Raw genomic sequence first — 14,583 nt, 5'->3', positions numbered from 1 at the left:
TGCATGATATATGCACAGTCATTAATCTGCACAGGTGTACTGTGTTGGGCAGCATATCAATGGAAAAATTATATCATTCATGGATTTCCAAGTAGCATTTATAAGCAGTGAGCTAATCATGGTTTGATGCTTTTTCCATTATCTGAACAGAAAAGCTTAGTGTGTTGTAATAATACAACAAATGCCTCCATTTTTCTGTGGTACTCTGTATATAATATCATGTTGGGAAGTATGCTTAATTATCGATTTCTCCTTTTTGTTTCTCTTTCTACAGCTTTCACCCACTGATAAGAGTTTAGAGTTTGACCGGGACTTCCGCATCAGGCACTATGCAGGAGATGTGGTGTAAGTGACTTAAAATTGTTTTTCATTTACTCCACATCTAGAGAATTCTGAGTTTTGAAGTTTTGCTGAAATTGACATTGTTAGTTGCAGGAAAGTGGTACGGGCTTCATTTGCACTCCCGCACAAGATTTTCGTGTAACCTTGCTCCTCTATGATTTAACGTGTTGTTGCTTGATATTATTTTTAATGCATCTACACAGCTGAAAGTCCAACATGGTCACTGTCAGTGTAGTAAAAAGTAGCTTAAATGAGAATTTACTTATGCAGCTGGAACTCACCAGTGTCAAACTTTAATGGAATGGCTGGCTGAAGGTAAAGCACCAGGTTCATCAAAATGAGGCAGACGCTACATTCCGAGATCAATGAAATGAAATGAAAACAGCACTTTATTTAATCCGCCTACCATAATTTGTTCAATAGCAACCAATATCTGCTTTTTTAAAACCTTCAAATGAGACAAAAAAAAAAAAAAACAGCTGATACCCGAGTATGACTAATGTTCTCAGTTTAAATATCTGGGCAGTATTTTTTATTTATATATATTTTCATGAAAAGAGAGACACAACAACAAAGGACCCAGCGTGAATGTGTCTATTGCGTCAGATTTATTTGAATAAAGAATAATTGGTTATTCATTATTTTCAGATCATTTTCTGATTTCTTTTTGACTTGGTGTGTTGTGATGGGAACCCCTTGCATAGAGACAAATTTATCAAATTATGAATCAAAATGAAAGCTACATTGTATTTTACAATAGTGACCAAGTCAACTGGATGGTGTATTCAGACAGTACATTACTCTGTCAGGGTAATGACCACAAATCATTATTTATCTGTACCGGTGATGCCTTAATGTTACAATGACTTGACAGGAAAAACTGTTCTGCAGTGTTAAATGGATGCAGTACAGGCTACAGGTACGAGGCCTGTACCCAGAGTCATAGTGGCTGCAGGTACGAAAAACGCAGTGGCTCTCCAACACTGTGAGCGGCTAGGACAGAACACAGTGATAATAAGAATGTCTGAGCAAAGTATTGTACCACTGCTACTACAAGTAGTAAAGTGACACCACGTAGTGATCTTCCATATTGTATCTCTGTTTTAACCTTGTATGGCTGCAACACATGAGGTCTTGTTGGATTTCCACCATAATTTGACATGGTGACACAAGTTTCACAAAAAAGGGGAAAAAAAAAATCAACAGTTTTACATTGTTAGAGAGTTTTTGCAAAACCTCTCATAGAGTAGTCATACTGTAATACATTGTTAGTCACTGCATGGCACTACTGGGTTCTGCTGTAGCCCGTCAGTGTATTTGTGTCACTGCATGAAATCTGGAGCCACTACCACTTGGGACTAGAGTTTCGTGTCTTTAGCCATGTGCTGACAAAATTGAAGAGCCTCCGAAAAAGAAACACTTTGGAGGTAAATTTCCACCAATGTTTCTTTGGCTTTTGCTTGATCTTTGCAATATCTTTCCACAAAATTTTATCCCTAATCACTTTTGGAGACATAACGGCTAGGGTGGTCACATAACCTCTGCCCTTGTTTGCTGACAGGAGGTAGACAACAAAATTGCCTTTTAAAATTTGTCAAAACACATGTTTACTGGTTGTTGAAATGATGGCACTTTTACCAATCCCTCAAGTGTTTGGACACTTAAGACATTATTGAATCACACGCACTAATCACTGAAAGTGTTCTTAAGGAAACAGGTTAATGTGTGATGGCTGAAGTGTCTCAAACCCAAGGGAGGATTCACGGAAACTATTAGGACTTGTTCTGGCAGGCTTGTTTGATCTCTGAGCCACAGCTCAGTGACTTCTAACATGTCCACCGTTAAAAGCACACATTAAGTCCCAGCATAAATTAATGCATGGCAGAAAAGAAGCCGAAAAGAATTACTGACACACTGCAGCTCTGTAGCTGCATAGGATTAATTCCATTTGAATGAAACAAGCTAGAGTTTCGAGATTGTTTGAAATTTGTCTCAGAAGAACTGATTGATGGATGGTGGAAAACACACACAGCACCAAAGTGATGGTGTTCATGTGTATGTCTGCCTCTTCCCCCAGGTACTCAGTGGTTGGTTTTATCGATAAGAACAAAGACACACTGTTCCAAGATTTCAAGAGACTTTTATACAACAGGTAAATGCACTTACCCTTCACTTATACACACCACTTCAATCACGCTCGCTTTGATTGCATGACAGCTCTCAGAACAACAACAAAGGGCTCACCCACTAATCTCTTACTCTTATCCCTCTTTTCCTATATTCTCTAGTTCTTTATCTGCTACTTTGGATGTCAGGTGTAGTTATTTCTGACCTGTCTAATGTGAGTGGTCAAAACAAGCTTGTTATTTAAAATTGTAAACCCAATTACTTTAATTATTTTAGCATTCCGAGCAGGAAGTAAAGCACAGAGTCTGGACGCGATACTTAAATTTCAATATATTTCATTTATATAGCGCCAAATCACAACAAAGCTACATCAAGGTACTTCATGTGAGTAAGGTCTAACCTTACCAACCCCTAGAACAAGCACACAGGCAGCAGTGGTAAAGAAAAACTCCCTCTGATGATTGAGGAAGAAACCTCAAGCAGACCAGACTCAGAGGAGTGACCCACTGGTTAGGCCATTCTAACAGTTACAAGGTTTTTGAAAAGTTTTTTGAAACTGAAGAAACAGAAAAAAGGAAATAAAAGGAACATCAAAAAGAGAGTACAATTGTTGAGAAGACCACGCAAGCACCTGCACCACAGGCAGGGGTCATCCAGGGCCAGGGAAGATTAACGATGCAGAGTTTTCATGAATATATTATGACACACTGGAAATTAATTATGCAGTGGAGCAGTACTGTAATACTTGTTTAGGAAAGTACTATACATATAGATTAGTGTTATTATTAAGGGATGTCTAATTTTTCTTTGACCAATTGTAGAAGAATGCCAGCATGTTGGTCATCTCCCGTACCAGGATTTTGGTTGCTGATCCTCTAGTCAACTGTGAATCACCAAATTTGTGAATTGAAAAAGTGTTGAAACAGCTGAAGTTACTCTGTTAAAGCTGCAGGGATCTGTGACGTCACAGCTGAACGTTTTCAGGCAGATGACGATGCTGTTCTCCTGATGTTGCGAACAACCTTTACTTCCATCTGGGAGACACTGGTGTCTGAGAGCGTGTGCTGGTGCTCTCAGACATGTCTGAGAGTATATGCTAGTGTTGCCGTTGGGTCCTGGTTGGCAACCATGTGAGAAGACAACCGGTTCATTCCCAACTTTTAAAAGTAGCCTCAGCCAGGTGAAACGTGGTTGGCAGATGGGTCGATGGCAGAGGGCTGATGTTCACGTGTTTATGAATTTTACTGAGAGAACACTATTTTTTCTTTTTTGTCCCCCGTTATTTTGTCTGTTTAGTTCTAATCCAGTACTGAAGGGGATGTGGCCTGAGGGAAAACTGAGCATCACTGAGGTCACCAAACGACCCCTAACAGCTGCAACATTATTCAAAAACTCCATGATCTCGCTGGTGGAAAACCTGGCCAGCAAGGTGAGAAGTCAGGAGTTTTTGATGTAGCATCATCTAATTGATTTTAGTCACTACGCACGTTCTGTGCAATTTTTTTTTTTTTTTTTTTTTATAGTACAATGAGGCTTAACCACAAAATTGAAATCCATCTGAATAACAGCACACTGATGAAAGTAGATTATCTGTGATATAGTTTGGCATGTGAATAGTTTGATATTGACATTTTCACTACTTTATCTGTGTAAAACAGCATGTTAGAGTTGCAAACACATGATGAAAAATGCAAATCCTTAGACTAATTTGAGGATGTTTGCATGTGGGTGAATAGTGTTCACACATTGTATGTGCTTGTATTCTCAAAGGCTGTATGATTAAAATATCTGTGAAGACTGTATAGAGTGATGTAAACTATATACAGTGGGGGCAAAAAGTATTTAGCAGAGAGGGACTCAAATCCTGCAGTGCCAGGTGTGTCCCCCTGCTTAAGCCAGTACATGTCCAGGCCCATCTGACGTTTGCCAGAGAGCATGTGGATAATCCAGAAGAGGATTGGGAGAATATCATGTGGTCAGATGAAACCAAAATAGAACTTTTTAGTAAATACTCAACTCAACAAGAATGCTGAGTTGCATTCCAAGAACACCATATCTCCTGTGAAGCATGGGGTGGAAACATCATGCTTTGGGGCTGTTTTTTCTGCAAAGGGGACAGGACGACTGATCTGTGTTAAGGGAAGCATGAACGGGGCCATGTATCGTGAGATTTTAAGTCAAAAGGTGCAACGTGGCTGGGTCTTCCAGCATGACAATGATCCCAAACACACCGCTCAGACAACAAAGGAGTGGCTCCGTCAAAAGCATTTCAAGGTCCTGGAGTGGCCAAGCCAGTCTCCAGACCTCAACCCCATAGAAAAATTGTTGAGGGAGTCGAAAGTCCTTGTTGCCCAGTGACAGCCCCAAAACATCACTGCTCTAGAGGAGATCTGCATGGAGGAATGGGCCAAAATACCAGCTACAGTGTGTGCAAACCTGGTGAAGACTTAGAGGAAATGTTTGACCTCTGTCATTGCCAACAAAGATTATGTTACAAAGTATTGAGTTGAATTTTTGTTATTGACCAAATACTTATTTTCACCATAATTTACAAATAAATTCTTTAAAAATCCTAGAATGTGATTTCCTGGATTTTTTTTCATTTTGTCTCTCACAGTTGAAGTGTACCTAGGATGAAAATTACAGACCTCTCTCATCTTCTTAAATAGGAGAACTTGCACAATCAGGGGCTGACTAAATACTTTTTGGCCCCACTGTAATTCAAACGAACACCATGAAGGTCTTCTGAGCCCTGTAGTGTCTGTATGTGTACAAAAGTACGAGTCACACCACCTCCATTAAAGTCAGTAACTTCCCATCCAGCTGCAGATGCTCTTTCAGTTGTCACTTTCAGACTTTGTTGAAACTGCCAGTAAAAATCTGTTTTATGCTCATATCAGATTTGAATCTGATCCCATGTTGCAAGTCCAAACAGTCAAAAATTGCTTGAATATTTTTTTCACTGCGATTCAAATCACCTTTTTTGCAAAATTGTTTTGGTTTGAATGCTTGGATCACATTCCAGGTATGTTGGCTTACCTCTCTGATGTTTGAAGCCACTTAAAGTCAGGTGTAAAGCTACTGCAGACCTCTCTGCTCACTATCGCTCCCTGCTTCAGTCGGTTTTCACCCTGCTGAAATAAAATTGCTAACAGGGCTCTCTCCAAAAAAGAAAACAAACCAGCCAGTCAGTGAAATCAAATTTTTTTTTTTTTTTAATCGGCTGTGCATTAAATCTGATTTGAATGAACTAGGAGTCTGAACAGGGCATACAATTGTGTTGTTGCTCAGGTTTACAGCTTGTAGAAACATTTAAATGCGTTGCATCATTAACACACATTCTCTCCCTGTTGACCGCTATAGGAGCCATATTATGTTCGCTGCGTCAAGCCAAATGATGTCAAGTCGCCTCTACTCTTTGAGCAGGAGCGCTGCCGCCATCAGGTGGAGTACCTTGGGCTCCTGGAAAACGTCAGAGTGCGCCGTGCTGGCTTTGCCTACCGCCAAACATATCCCCGCTTTCTACAGAGGTACCTGAGAACAGACAGCACTAATCAGCCAAAGGAAGCTGCTGTGTGATGAGCCTTAATTCATAAAGGTTTTCATAACTGCCATCAGAGAAAAGACACTGAATGAAATATAGGGTGCTGGTGAAAAGACTGCACATACTTTGTTGTGATGTTAAAAGAAAATATGTTTCCTGCTGTAGCAGTTCTACCTTTAAATCAGTTTGATTCAGGACTTTAGAGAATTAAGAACAATCCCTAATCATATACTCACTGTACTTAGCCCTAAGCTTAGAGCCCTGTCACACTCATGAAGACTGCACTGTATCCTGAAAAGCTTTAAAATACAGCTTCTTACTGCATCCTCCCAGTTTTTTTTTTTGTTGTTTTTTTTTTGTGGACATTATGTAAACATGGCTGAGTGATTTGGCAGTTACAGGTTTGATATTGTTTGAAAATTTGTGCATAGAAAGTGTTTCAGTAACACTAATTCTTTCATTTGCCTCTGATTTACATTTGAAGTATTCTGGACAAATGCTTCATGTGTGAACCCTTGAAGCTGTGCATTGGTCTGTCATTGAGGTTATTAGTTGACAACGGGGGTGTAAATATGTGTCATGTAACTCGAATCTTTCTAAAATAAGTCAGAAACTAGAGCTGTGCTCAGAGAACAAAGTACCTCCACCAACAGAGTAGTTACTTTTGATGTCACATTATGAAATGAGCTCACTAAACACTGACAGAACTGTAAAATGGTCAAATTCAAGTGGAATCAGACATTTCAAGCCAACAATGGTTCCCCTTAAGAATTCCAACTAAACATTGACCAAACGTTGGCACTTCAGAATGGTGAAATTCAAGTCTGATCTACGAGGTCTGTTAGAAAAGTATCTGACCTTTTTATTTTTTTTCAAAAACCATATGGATTTGAATCACGTGTGATTGCATCAGCCAAGCTTGAACCTTCTTGCGCATGCGTGAGTTTTTTCACGCCTGTCGGTTGTGTCATTCGCCTGTGAGCAGGCTTTGTGTGAGCAGTGGTCCACCCCTCTCGTCGGATTTTTATTGCGAATAAAATGTCTGAACGATTTGGAGCTTTGCCGCATCAAATTTTTCCACAAACTGTGAGAGACCTCCAGGTGGACACCATTCGGAAAATTCAGATGGCTTTCAGGGACAATTTTATGGGGATTACACAGATTAAGGAGTGCTCCAGCCGGTTTAAAGACCGTCCACAGCATCTGAGAGCGCGGCGCACTCCGTGCGCCGATCGACAGGCTGACACAACCAGATCATTTCCAACGTGAAGGCTTTGTTGATCCGGGACGTCGTCTGACTTACACAACAATGGCAGAAGACGTGGACATCAGTACTTTTTCGGCACATTCCACTGTTACAGGAGTTTTTTTTCATGGAAAGAGGAGCGGAGGGATGCGCCACCGTGCCGCTCATGGCGCGGCACAAAACCACCTCCGTGTTGGTCTCACAGGACGGCTTTCAGATGGCTTAAAGACGGCTTTCGGTGGCTTTTCAGTCGTGTGACTATCCGAGAAATTGAGCATGAGCTGGACATGCCCCAGCATGTCCTGTGAGGCTCCATCACGGCGTTGCTTTGCGCCATGCGGCTCCACCGCGATGTGCGGAATTCCTCCGCACGTCTGTCTCAATGTGCCTGAAAAAGTGCTGATGTCCACGTCTTCAGCAATTCCTGTGCTAGTCAGACGACGTCCCGGATCAACAGAGCGTCCAGTTTGGAAATGAACGGCACATTCCACTGTTACAGGAGTTTTTGTCATGGAAAGAGGAGCAGAGGAATGCGCCACTGTGCCGCTCATGGCGCGGCACAAAACCACCTCCGTGTTGGTCTGCATGGTGCAAAACAACACCGTGATGAAGCCTCACAGGACATGTTGGGGCATGTCCAGCTCATGCACAATTTCTCGGATAGTCACACGACTGAAAAGCCACCGAAAGCCGTCTTTAAGCCATCTGAAAGCCGTCCTGTGAGACCAACACTGAGGTGGTTTTGTGCCGCGCCATGAGCGGCACGGTGGCGCATCCCTCCGCTCCTCTTTCCATGAAAAAAAACTCCTGTAACAGTGGAATGTGCCGAAAAAGTACTGATTTCCACGTCTTCTGCCATTGTTGTGTAAGTCAGACGACGTCCCGGATCAACAAAGCCTTCACGTTGGAAATGATGTGGTTGTTACAGCCTGTCGATCGGCGCTCGGAGTGCACCGCGCTCTCAGATGCTGTGGGCGGTCTTTAAACCGGCTGGAGCACTCCTTAATCTGTGTAATCCCCATAAAATCGTCCCTGAAAGCCATCTGAATTTTCCGAATGGTGTCCACCTGGAGGTCTCTCACAGTTTCTGGAAACATTTGATGCAGCAAAGCTCCAAATCGTTTATGACATTTTATTCGCAATAAAAATCCGACAAGAGAGGTGGGCCACTGCTCACACAAAGCCTGCTCACAGGCGAATGACACAACCGACAGGCGTGAAAAAACTCACGCATGCGCACGAAGGTTCAAGCTTGGCTGATGCAATCACACGTGATTCAAATCCATATGGTTTTTGAAAAAAATAAAAAGGTCGGATACTTTTCTAACAGACCTCGTAAATTGATTATTTTTTCATGTTTTGTGATCTTGACCTTGAACTTTGATCTGTGACCTTGAAGTTCACTGTATTCTATGACCCAGTACACCACTTCCATGCATCAGATTTAAATGCAGAATATTTGGGGGGGGGGGGGCGCAATCAACTTTGACCTTGACCAAACTTTTGAAGGTCAAGTTCAATCAGAAAGCATGTACCTAAGAGGAACAATGTGAGCCAAATTAGACATTTCTATAGTGAGTAGTTCTGAAGTTATGGCTAATTACGCGATTTTCACTTTTTGCTTTACCTTGACTTTGAAAATTCAGCTATGACTTTTTGACTCTTTTATAACGATAGATGCAATACTGTGCCCGTGAGACTGTTGACAAACAAATGCAGGCAATCACATAACCTCCATCCAGCTTTGTTGGTGGAGGTAATTAACAGCTTTCTTTTTACTGGAGTGGACTAAAGTGCTAACAAAATGAGAATGAGAAAGTGTGTCCAAACTTTTGGGTGATGGTGTATTTGTGCATGTTATTACGGAAGCTCTAAGCTGCCAAGCCCTAATATATATTTGTCTCAGTATCATGTAATTACGTGAAAAGTTTCATGTTATAACGTGATATTTATCATGTTATAACGTGATACTTATCACGTTATTTCGTGATATGAAATTATCATGTTATTTCATGATGCACTGTTTTCACGTTATAACAAGAAATTATCACGTTATTTTGTGATATGAAATTATCATGTTATTCCGAGATAAACTATCACGTTATTTCATGATATGCAACTGTCACGTTATTCTGAGATATGCAACTATCACGTTATTCTGAGATATGCAACTGTCACGTTATTCTGAGATATGCAACTGTCACGTTATTCTGAGATATGCAACTGTCACGTTATTTCGTGTTAAGCATTTATCGTGTTATTTCATGATATGTAGGCTATTCAGGTAATTCAGCGCTTCAACACTTCCCAGGTTCAGTCAAGGAACATGGCTCGTCTGTGATGTAGGGGGATTTAAGGATCAATAAAAAGCATGAGCCAATACTTTTGCTATTTGTTTTCACTATAATCAGAGTAAAAAAAAAAAAGCAAACAGCCTTAGATAAGTAGCGCCCTTTAATGGTATTTTAGCGCCCTCTAGTGGCAGAATAGCAGAACAGTTATATGGCTGTGTATCAAAGTAAAACCATATTGTTTTCACGTTATAAAAATACCATGAAATAACGTGATAAATGTTTATCACAAAATAACATGAAAATTTCATAATTCGAAATAACGTGATAATTTCATATTATGAAATAACGTGATAGATTTATATCTCGGAATAACGTGATAATTTCTTATCACGAAATAACATGATAATTTCACGATAAAACGTGAAAATACCATATCATGAAATAACATGATAGTTGTGCATCACGAAATAACGTGATAGATATCACGTTATAATGTAATAAATATCACGTTATAACATGAAACCTTTCATGTTATGTGTTACTGAGTGAAATTATATTTATATGGCTGGCAGCTCCACGTCGCCGTACATGGCCACTGCACAACAGATTTAAATTGTTGGTAAGTCTGTTTTGACACTGAGCTTGTAATTACCCAAAAATAAGTTTCATCTAGATCTTTAAGCATTTTCACCTAAATACATAATAGTTGCAAGCATCTTCACAAACTCACAAGCTGTGCTTCAGCTGCATACATATATGTGTGTATATATACACACACACACAGCCTGACTTTAGTCCTCAGCTCTCACACTCACTGACCTCGTACATTAGCTAATGAGGCTTTTGCGTAAAAGGCCGTCACTTCAGTCAGAATAATTGTAGACTTTATACTGTATCATAGAATAGCCGGGGGGTCAACTGTGAAGTGGAAAATGAAGCTCAGGAAAGACCCTGATCAATAAATTGGAGGTTTTACTGTGGGCCTTTCCAAGTGGATATGTGTAAGGAGTCCTTGATTAAACAAAGCAAAAATGAAAATGTACCATCAAATGTTTTCAAGATGAAAGCTTGTGAGACACTATTGGTGATGGCTACTGTGTTCTTTTCACTTTTTGTCTGTCTTTTGAAATGGTGTTGTACATTTTGACATCCATGCTAATTCACTATGGAATCACTGTGTGACAGGAGGCGTTCATTAGCTCTGTGTACAGTAAGCATTCATTAATTGCTTCAGCGTTTGATTTAATTGAGCCTCCCCTCTGATAAAAACCTTTGTATTAGGCTTCACTTGGTCTTGAAAGGCTGTGGAGTTCATTGTCTTAAGACGAGGAAAACAAAGCTTCTGATATTTCATATGAGATTCCTCATATTCTGTCAACTCCTCACACTGAAGAAAGGTGCATTTGTCCTTTTCCCACAGCTTCTAGGCTGTAGATATGCTATAAAAATTGTCCTTTCTGTGCCCTGTAACCCTTGTTGTTATGGCCGTCAGTACAGTATTTACAGATGAAATTTAAACATTCCTTTTATAAAGAATTAATTCTCACCATATGAACACTCAACAAGCAGCAAAACATTATTTTACATAAGATAAATTAAAGGTCATCTTCATGATCCAAATGTAAAGAAAATAATCCCACATGGGTAACAAACTGGAAACAAATAATCACAAGTTCCATAATTATTCCAGAACTACAATGAAGTGCTTCAATGATCTTTTACTTTTTTCTATTGCATATGTTTGTTCAAGTTTGAAATCTTAATTTTAGAAACTATGTAATGTTTGTATGTAATTAATATATTAAACTATGTATGTAATTAATCAAATGTCTGTAAATATTGATATAAAATAAGATTCTTCAAAACAAATTAACTATTTTCCACTAAAGTTTGTAAAAGGGGTGATACTGTGGGTTTTTTGCATTATGTTTTCTTAAGCAGCCATTTGAATCCAGCATTGTGCTGCTAACAGTATTTAAAACAATGCTGCAGGGTGATGATGGGGGTTATCTTGACCTTCGCTGATCATTTTGCGATTGTTTCTCAAGCCAGCTGTGACCTCATATCATGATGTGACCACTTTGTCGCTCCTCCAGATACAAGATGATCTCAGAGTTTACATGGCCAAACCATGACCTGCCATCAGACAAGGAAGCGGTGAAAAGGCTCCTGCAAGGTTGTGGCTTTGACAATGACGTGGCCTACGGCAAAACCAAGGTCTTCATTCGGACACCGCGCACACTCTTCAGTCTGGAGGAGCAGCGGGCTGAGATGGTGAAGAGGATTGTCCTCTTCCTTCAAAAGGTGAGGCTCTGGAAACCTCAGCACCGCTGTAATACACCAGCATATCACCAACATAGAAGTAACGCCTTTCAAATACTGATACAGCAGCAGTTTTCAGCAGTTTGTTGAGTCTGAGTTATGATGTGATTTGAGGTTGCAAAATGAGAGGTTAGGTATCACCCGTTATGATGTTTCTGTTGGTATCTGTTGGAGATATAATTACTCAACTGCCATAAAACTGGAGAAGTGTATTTCAGCTCTTTCAAAACTGTTATTTTCATTTATTCTTCTTTTTAAAAATATTTTTAGTTCAAACTGTTTATTTCATTGACTCCATGAAGCAGACACTAACATATGTAGTATTGCAGTGTCCTTTGACCCTCGAACAGCACATTGGGAAACTGTCATGGTGTCTTGTCATTGCAGTTTTTACCCACAAGGTACAAAAGAGATTTTTTGGGGGGGGGGGGGTGTTACAGACAAAGTGAATTTTGAAGCATGTTGGCGATATAAGATTGTGAACCTTTTGTTTGAATCCTAAGGAATAAAAGTTTAGTGGTGCAGAATAAAATCTTATTTATGACTTGGATTGGATCATACAAAAAAAAAATCAACCTTTTAAAATTTACAGGACAGTTGAGAGGTTGGATTCTCAGTGAAATTCACCATTTCATTCTGAATAACCTCAGAGACTACAACTGTAGACTCAAACTTTTCTTCAAATTATACAAGCACTGAGGTATTTTTGGTGCAGATAGTATCTCATGTCTTTAACATTATTGCATGTCTTCACTTTCTCTGTATTTTCACCCACACAGTTCTTATTATAAGCTGTAGAACTGAGTGATCTTTGTGAGCACTGAAGACGTCACGTGTTAGTCATCCTGTATTGTATATAGAGTACTTGGAAATAAAGGTGGGATTTGGCTGCAACACACAGATTTGTCCTTTTTTATTTTATTTTATTTTTTTCAATCTATGTATATCAGATTTTTGGGTTTGCACTCTTCATGTTAGTCACTCGTACTGTTTCATTCATCCATCTGCACTAACGGACTGGAAATTAAGCTCTCATGTGCTTTTGTGGGAGTTCCACAAAGATATCGTTGTACGATATGGCGAGTTTGTTGTGCAACTTTATCCTCTTTGAACACTACGTGAAAAATTATTTTCTTCATGATGTGAAGTTTTTCACTTTGTAGGAAGTGAAGTTGGGTAAGTGATGGGTTGACCAATTTTTATGAAATTAAAATTGGTGTTAAACAGTATTAATTAATTAGTGTGACCATTTTAATGACTACGTGCAGTTTAGTCTGGTAAATCAGGGGTACGTCTGGGCACATATAATGGTGCCATGTGTCCATGTGTCACCATATCCATCAACTATGAAACTGTCTCGTATGTGGAAAGTAAAGGACTTTTTGGGGGGGTGCAGCACCCAGTGTGCATAAAGACAGAAGCTCCGGCTCGTTCTTTGTTTGGGGTTTGTGATCGCCTTTGTTTTTACTCAGAAGCCTCGGTGGTGCTTAAACTTGAAACTGGCTTGCCAACAGTCTACTGAGTCAGGTCAGTACTAAAAGTTAGCGGTTAGCTTTAACTTGCGCTAAATTTTGTAGCCGTTTATCGGTTTACCATTATAAAAGTTAACCTTTCACTTAGTGGATTAGTGTTTATCGAAGCTCATCTTTTGCTTAGCTGTGCCCACCACTGAATTTGCAGTTGTTTAATTAGTAGCCCAGTGCAAAGTGTGTGTGTGTGTGTGTGTGTGTAAAATCTTTTGGCATGGCACAGATTTGTAATTAAGAAGGTGAAGAGGTACTTGACTGGATTTTTGTTTTTAATCAATAAAGGTTTGACCTGTCAAAGACATAGAAATGTGATGGAAAAGGAGTGAGAGTGGCTTGTAGAAAGTGATTCCTGTACTGTTGTTGTGTCAGGCTCTCCCAAAAGAAGATACTGGTTTCAAATATACAGAAGTGCCATTACTGTTTTCCTCTCACTTAAGCCCTGGATGAAGATAACCGTGTGTGATGTTTAATTAAGAGAGCGAACAAATGCAGAGTGACTTTTCCATATCAGTAACTCTGTTTTCTATTTCCACCAAACACCAGGATGGAATGTCACCAGTCAAAAGAGGCTTATGCAAATTGCAGAATTGCTTTTCAGTGTTGTTTCTGATTAGTCCGCATGGTGCTCATCAGTCTGCTGTCAACATGTTGGTGTTTTTTGTAAAAATAATGTGTAGTTTCATACATCATCTCCGGTGGTTGAAGTGATACACCACACACTTTAAGCCCATATGAGCAATGCTGTAGAAAGATGCTAAAAACTGTTAGTCCTTTAAATCCATGTCTTTAAGTTCCTCCACAACACTTTTGTTTTCTTGTCTCCCTTTCTAAAGGAATACCTGCAAGCTTGCACACTTGAAAGCCAAATTAACTTCTACAGAGGATTGATTGGATGACACTTGTATTGATCTATCTGACCTTTTGTAGGCTCTTCCCACAGACATGCCAGATGAGTGTTCTTTCCACCTTTCCTCTCAGGAGAGTCCTGTCTAACGCCTGTATCTACCAGGATAGGTTGGCTTTGAAAACCAAGAGAAGGCCCAGAGGGAAACACAGCTTTTCAACCAAAACAAACATTGCAGCACAGCGGCAAGTTGTTGTGTCAAGCTTATTATTCTTGACCTCTGTCAGAGTTAAAGGCGCTATATACGAGAATGAGCCTAAAGCTTGAAGACTTGC

General features: G+C 39.8%; 1 protein-coding gene across 1 annotated transcript in view; it reads left to right on the top strand.

The window, feature by feature from the left end:
* myo1d (myosin 1D) overlaps positions 1-14,583 on the top strand; it is a 150,237-nt gene that overhangs the window by 63,194 nt on the left and 72,460 nt on the right. The window contains exons 12-16 of the mRNA XM_034194268.1: positions 275-345; positions 2,420-2,494; positions 3,766-3,898; positions 5,833-5,999; positions 11,650-11,857. Coding sequence (XP_034050159.1) covers positions 275-345; positions 2,420-2,494; positions 3,766-3,898; positions 5,833-5,999; positions 11,650-11,857 — 654 coding nt within the window. The remainder of the gene's footprint in view (positions 1-274; positions 346-2,419; positions 2,495-3,765; positions 3,899-5,832; positions 6,000-11,649; positions 11,858-14,583) is intronic.

The sequence above is a fragment of the Thalassophryne amazonica genome, chromosome 18 (assembly GCF_902500255.1).
Source record: "Thalassophryne amazonica chromosome 18, fThaAma1.1, whole genome shotgun sequence".
NCBI classification, from domain to species: Eukaryota; Metazoa; Chordata; class Actinopteri; order Batrachoidiformes; family Batrachoididae; genus Thalassophryne; species Thalassophryne amazonica.
This window is presented reverse-complemented; position numbering and strand designations above follow the sequence as displayed.